The sequence below is a fragment of the Protobothrops mucrosquamatus genome, unplaced genomic scaffold (genome assembly GCF_001527695.2).
Source record: "Protobothrops mucrosquamatus isolate PMUCROS unplaced genomic scaffold, P.Mucros_1.0 scaffold160, whole genome shotgun sequence".
In the NCBI taxonomy this organism is placed as follows: domain Eukaryota; kingdom Metazoa; phylum Chordata; class Lepidosauria; order Squamata; family Viperidae; genus Protobothrops; species Protobothrops mucrosquamatus.
In genome coordinates, this window is record NW_015386524.1 from 599,414 (window position 1) to 606,842 (window position 7,429).

Genomic DNA, 7,429 nt, shown 5'->3' on the forward strand with positions numbered 1-7,429 from the left:
ACTATGTCAAAAAGGTCATAAAATTGGGCATGATTCATTTAATGATCAGCTCGCTTATCAATGGAAGTTCTAGTCCCAATCTTGCATATAAATGGACTATCTGTACTTTGAACTGGATTATGAACTGGACAATGAACTAAAGGTGTCACAAGAGGAACATAATACAATTATTATAATCAGTTCCAGTCAGTGATCTACTTGCCACATTTTATACTAACCATTTGGAATGATTTTACTCTTAACAGTGCTACCTTTTGGTATTAACTGATTAATTTACTTGGAGAGAAGGAGAGGAAGAAAATAAACTCTACTTAGGAATTCAAACATACATCAGGGTTTTGGGTGTATGTGTGTATTAATCATTAATGGGACAAAAGCATGGTTGATATGTCCAGAAACACATTTGCCATTTTCTGGCATATTCTAAAATTTATCTCTGACAGCAAAAACTAATCCTGGAACTGAGACATGATGCTCCTTTACGTATGCGGTTCATCTCTTGGTATTTGTGGGGAACTGAAAGTTGTTTCCCAATGTCGGATGCGTAGAAAATATCTGCAGTCCTGGCAAATAGTATATTTTACCAAGTGATTAGACTCCTCCCTCCAGTTTTACCCTGCCCCCTCTAGGTATTTTGCTTCCCAACCTTTGCCCGTGGCATTGACCTATGAGCGTGTCCCATCAGGACAAGCTGCAGTTTAAGTCCAAGCTTTCACCCATTATAACAAGTGAATAATCTGCTTCTACCTAATTGGGATCTATGGCTTCCTGCTCATTCCCCTTTGGGGAGAAATACCTAAGAGAGAGAATCAAAGAGGTTACTTTGACCCTTTTATTCCTGACCTGTTTTTGGGGTGAGTAATCCTTTTTTTGTTTATCCTGCAACAAGCTAATAGATGGCTGTTTCCTTTACTTCTGGATCCTTCCTCTGTCGCAGGTGGTATTAGAGCAAGTTCCTTCTCTATCTGCCAATATATATCTATGTATATGTGTGTTTGTATAGTAAACCAATCTAAGCCAGTTATTAAAATAAAGTGATTGTTGAGTATTGGTAATCTCCTGACTCCTCTTGATGCCTGCTAGGAAATGATTGTAATTTAGTGGTGATTCACTGGTCTCATTAGCTATTTTCTAATGAATGGTTTAATGCTTGCTAACCTTTTTACTTTGTTTTTAATCAAAGGAACTTAACCAGAATATAAACTTTCAAGCTAAAACCAGAGCAAGATTGATGATGAGCTATTTGATGGCATATCTACTATCTGATCATTATCAAAGTTCTTAAAAAGGAATGTTTACTAAATAAAGGCCAGCCTAATCCAGTACCTTTTTTCAATGTTCTTTAAAAAAGAGTGTATGCTTAGAAGTGCTTTGCACCAGTTCCTTGTGCCTTAACTAAACCTTATAATGATGATGATGATGATGATAATGTTGATGATAATGATGATGATAATAATGATAATATAAATAGTGATAGTGTTACAGTACTGAAACAATATATTAAATAAGCCCATTCTCAGATTAGGCTATTAAATCTCAGCCTTGGAATAAATACATTCTAAAATGAAAATTGCTTTCAGCATTTGTAAAGTTATTATGGATCAGAAGTATTACAATGTCATAAATCGTGGCTTGTTTTATTTCGCTTTTCTCGTCCACATAGCATTTTTTGTAAACAGAGTTTTATCAGAAATGTGAGAGAATGACAAGCTAGCAAAACTCTCTGTCTCATACTATATTCCCTATGTTGAACTATGCCGCTTCTATGATCTAACAGACAACTATTTTGATGTTTAGATGAATCTTTGTTAGCTTAGGAAACATCATGCTGGCATTCAAATAATGAACATATGCCACTAACTGTGAGAGGGATCTTGGAGTCCAAGTGGACAATCACTTAAATATGAGCAGATAGCAGCAGCCAAAAAAAGCCAATGCAATCCTAGGCTGCATTAATAGACAGATGGAATCAAGATCATGTGAAGTATTGCTACCGCTTTACAAAGCTTTATAATATCACACTTGGAATACTGCATCCAGTTTTGGTCACCACAATATAAAAAAGATGTTGAGACTTGGAAAGAGTGCAGAGAAGAGAACAAGGATGATTAGGGGCTGGAGTCTAAAACATATGAAGAACAGTTGCAGGAATTGGGTATGTTTAATCTTGTGAAAAAAAAGGACTAGGGGAGACATGATAGCAGCACTCCAGAATTTGAAAAGATGAGAGGTCCAAAGTGCCAGAAGCTAAGACAAGAAACAATGGATGGAAACTGATCAAGGAGAGAAGCAACCTAGAACTAAGGCGAAAATTCCAAATGGTGAGAACAATCAACCAGTGCAACGGCTTGCCTTCAGAAGGTGGGTGTTCCATCACTGGAGGCTTTTAGAAGAGACTGGATAGCCATTTCTCTGAAATGTTATAAGGTCTCCTGCTTCAGCAGGGGTGGGGGGTGGGAGTGGGGTTTGGATCTGATGATTGCCGAGGCTCCTTCCAATTCTTTTATTCTATGTTCTATGTTGTCTGAATCTATATCCCCTTTATATTGTCTAAATTTCAGACCAGGAAGAGAAGAGAAGAAACAAAGGCACATGGGCTACATTTCAGCAGCCAGTCAAATGGCAAACGAATAATTGGGGGACTTTGCCATTTGGAAGTTATTTCCCACCTAAGCAAGGAGGAACTGAAATTGAAAGGAGTCATAAATACACAAGATAAAATACCTGAGGTTGTATAAAACCAAATGAAATGTGATGACAGGAAAGGGATATAGGCTTTATTGCATGATAATGGTTGACTGCTCTTGTAATGGAGGCAATGAATGAAGTTTGTTGATTTCCCCCAAATCTGATTTTAAGCTCTCACTGTACTTTTATCTATGTGTAAATAAACAAACATAAACTCCACAAGTTAAATTCAGATCCTGATCCAGGCCAGATTTTAGGAAATAGGACTTTCCAAATATTGTCCCTTACTATTGGCCATGATGTCTAAAGTTTAATATGCTTTTCTCTAATTCCTCAGGTGATGGGAAAGTAATTCAGCAGACTTTCTATTTCATCAGTTGCTGATTCCATTATGTCCCCTGCAATGAGGACAGCAACTGATTTCATGCAGGATAATTGAAAGAAAGTGATTGGTAGATTCCTTTGTGTCAGCTACCATTTTGAAAGAAACAACTGTTCATTGTTCTTCCCAAGAGTGAAGGCAGGTTTTGACACATGGCTATACTTGCTTAGCCGCCATGACTCTCTTCAGTGCTAGAAAGGGGTGGAGTTTGCTCTCTATTTGCCTTCATTGATAGGGCAAGCTACTATATGTAAACAGAGAGCAAATCCTGCTCCCTTTTGGCATTGAAATGTTATCTAGTTGGATAACGTCTGCAAGAAAACAACCAAGCTCAAAAGGCATCAAGGACTCCGTAGCATATATTTATGAGTATCGTTGGGTTTTAATCTTCAATTTCTAGATGCACATACAACTGACATTGCAAGCAATAGTATATAGTGAAGATGGAGCTTCCATACTGCTATTTGAGAAGACTGGGTGATTATAATCAATACCAGGGCATATCCCTGCCTGTTTCAAGAATCTGTGAAACTTCAACAGTTGTGTGGGGAATTCCTTGGACCACCTAGATCCATACATCAGACAAATATTGGCAAGGAACATTTCCTGCTGGCTAAATAAATAAATAAAATAAAAAAGGAAGATAAAGAAAATGTAGACTTTGATCACTGACTACAAGGCTGCCAAATTAGAACAAGCTCACAAACAAAACATATCCAGGCCAAATTATCCAAAGGTTGGACCTGCATGTTTTTATTTTACTTTTTTCAAATAATTTCTAAATAGTAGCTACCAGGAATTGAACCAAAAGTGGGATCATGGCCAAGAGGTCAATTTTGAACTCCAAATTAGCCCTAGCAAAATGCACTTCCCCAATGCTGCTATGGGTATCAATAGTTTCTATTGCTAAGAATATGAAAAGGATTGAAAGTTTAAAGGGAAAAAAAACCTTTTTTACACTCATGATCCTGTCTCTCTTTTCAGGCTGCCAAATAGAATATCTCTTTTTTTTGTTCTTTCTCAGTCTCAGTCTCAGTCTCAGTCACAGTCACAGTCTCAGTCTCTTTCTCTTCTCTTCTCTTCTCTTCTCTTCTCTTCTCTTCTCTTCTCTTCTCTTCTCTTCTCTTCTCTTCTCTTCTCTTCTCTTCTCTTCTCTTCTCATCTGTTATCAGTCTACTCTAAGTCAATTCATTGTAGGATGAAGTTCTTTTCATTGAAGACTGTGGACTGTAATCTGCTACATTAGCCCAGGTTATTAAGAGTGTATAGAAGCAAAGACTTATACTTCCATATTCTTTCATGGGTTTTAGAAAACCTGACCAATGAGGCTTCTTCTCAAAGATGTAAGACAACAGTTCTACTTGACATATGACACAATCTTTTGTCCTCAGACCACTTCTTATTGTAACTTCAATAGTTCTGGTTTTGCTCTTTTCTTTGTCTCAAAACAAGCTTACTGTACTCTACCTTTTACTCTACTGTACTGTATCTTTAATGCTTACATCTTCCAGTTTCTTCTACAGAATTTTCTTTCCTTTCTCCTTTTCTACCAACAGATTGAGTATTTCAGCAAAAGGTGTGCCATTTTTTTCTAACCTAGCACTTTCTAGAGGGTTCTAGACAGAAAAACTTTCTATAAAGATTTTTGAATATGAACATGGGTATAAAAAAATAAAACAAAATATATGAACAGGAAGGACAACATTTTTCTCCTAAGGCATCTCCCTTGCTAATTTCATTACATTGGTGAAATGATCACTCAATGGCTGCACTCAAAACAGGAAGCCTTTGTGTGTGTGTAAGAGAGAGAGAGGGAGAGGGAGAGGGAGAGGGAGGGAGGGAGGGAGGGAGGGAGAGAGAGAGAGAGAGAGAGAGAGAGAGAGAGAGAGAGAGAGAGAGAGAGAGAGAGAGAGAGAGAGAGAGAGAGAGAGAGAGAGAGAGAGAGAGAGAGTATCAACTGAAGATAATTGGCAACTGATCAACAAAAAATTCCGAATTATGAAATCAAGAATATCATATATTTTTTTCCCCTAGTATCACTGCTAAAATAGACCAAATGAGCAAAATGTATTAAATCTTCTTGGATTACCCTAGTTCCTTGCCCCTTCTATTGTTTCTTAAATATTTCTTATATTTATAGCTGTCCTTTTATTCAGTAATTTAAGTTACTGCGTGTCATACTCTTCACTTGCCTACTGTGTTATCATTTCAACAATCTAATATTTTTTCATTTATTCAGTAATTTTGACATCTTAAGGTGAATTGAACTTGGGACTCTTCAGTCTCCAATCCTATCACAAACTCTGACTCCTCACTACATTACATGGGCTTTCAAATCTATTAACGAAGTTTTTGTTCTCATTGTTATTGTATTTGGTTTTGCTTTAAATCAACTTTTGTCTTTGCCACAATGTTTCCATATGTGTTACTTTTAAAATGGTGAATGCAAGACAGCTAAATTAAATCTGGACTCTTTTATGTTTTTAACTATACTGTTACAAAAAAGTATTAAATTATATCAATTTAATACTTTCTAATCAGTTTTCTTTGATTGGTTCATACATTATTCTAAGCATAATAATGTTGGTTTTTCCTCTCTTATCATCCATTTCATGACCCCAGCCATTCCTTGTGGTTTGTAAACCGTGGCCTATGGCCTAACAGAAGGGGAAAAGAACTAGGGTAGTTCAAGAAGAGACCCTATCTTTTATATAAGAACAGAAAAGACTGGTCAATCTAATCTAGTACTCATGCCAGAATTTTTTCAAGTTTTCAATCAGGGATATGAGCACCAGTGGTGGGATTCAGCTGGTTTGTACCACTTCGGCAGAACCCGTAGCTAATTTTTTGTTGCCCAGGCCCAAAACAGACTTCTGGAAATGGCATCCACACAGAGAACCAGTTGTTCACATATTTGAATCCCACCACTGGATATGAGCTACCACCAACTTGCAGTCTCTTTATAATGCTCTATGTATATTTGAGGGAATTTAAAAATCTAGAGTACAAGAGTTTTATCTGAGAATCAAACTGCATACATGTAATATACAGAGTGATTTTCCTAGGCCCTGTTCAGTATTCCCTAAGAGCTTGAAGATATGAAGAGAACAAAACTTTCAGTACAGATATCTCATTAGAAGAACTGCAGACATATCTTAAATATGCAGTTCAGCTAAAAAGGCTATAGAAGAGATGAATCAGAGATGACTATTTGCAAGCATGTAATTATAAGTAGCTGTTGCTTGAAAAAGAGTAATGAAGCCTTGAAATCAAGAGGAAAGAGCAAATGTTTACCAATCTGGTGTGGAAAATTTCTGGCTCTGCAGCAAGCAATATTAGTAATTGTAGCTGAGCTTTGAAGCAGCTACTCTCATAGAACAAACTACCCATGATTGCTGAGTAATATTCTCTGTTTTCTATTTCATGATTAAATTTTACAAGCAACTGCCTCTTTCTTAGGAATTCAATGAGATTATGAAATGTGTGATTTGTGGACCATTTCAAAAATAGAACCTTCTGTTGCATTTAGCAGTTGGAAAATGCTGAGTAAAATAAATCAAGGATGCAAGTAAAAGGTGATGCATTCACAGAAATCAAAACCAACTTTTAAAACTGTAAACAGAGTTAAACTAAACCTGAAGATAGTCACCCTTGGGAGTTTTGTTTCTTCCAACATTAAAACCAAGTCATGGGGGGGGGGGGGAAACAATTCACTGATCAAATAGTAGAGGCTGGTAACTTTCATCTAGATTGTGATTAAAGTAATATGACCTCTATGATGCTAATTGGTCATTTTCAATAAATACATATAGAGAGCTAGAAAAGAACATTTTTTTATGAAAAACCCCAGGTTTGGATTTCCAGTAAAACAGATTTGGACTCTCATAGAGCTCTACTTGCTTCATTGCTCCACTGCAATGGATATTGCAGTTCAGACATATTGAGTCATTCTTCCAAAGTCCAATAACTCCCATTAAACTCATCACTGTGTACTGTTTTAGTTTTCCCAGAAAGAAGGCCATTGCCTTCACAAGGTTGTTTCAAGGGGAATATTCTTGAGCTAAGACTAATTGCAAATTTCCCTAATGCTTCTGTTCTCTCAAACTGTCCTCGGTGAGATCTCTTAGTTCTTACAGGGCATTTCAGGGGTTTTGGCCTACTATTTATTTATTTGTTTGGATTTTTATCCCGCCCTTCTCCTTACGGACTCAGGGCGGCTGACAGCCTGATAAAACAAATACAAAGATAAAATACCCACTTTAAAACCTAATTAAAATGAAATATTTGATGTGGCCTATGTCAATTTAAAATTATTCTTAAAACCCCACTAAAAATTCCCCCTAGGCCAGTCCTGCTTGT

General features: G+C 36.8%; 1 protein-coding gene across 1 annotated transcript in view; it reads left to right on the forward strand.

The window, feature by feature from the left end:
* Positions 1–670: 670 nt before the first annotated feature.
* The window catches only part of LOC107285328 (deleted in malignant brain tumors 1 protein), a 138,884-nt gene continuing 132,125 nt past the window's right edge, over positions 671–7,429 (forward strand). The window contains exon 1 of the mRNA XM_029283640.1: positions 671–854. Within this exon, the coding sequence (XP_029139473.1) occupies positions 761–854 (94 nt within the window). The 5' untranslated portion in view covers positions 671–760. The remainder of the gene's footprint in view (positions 855–7,429) is intronic.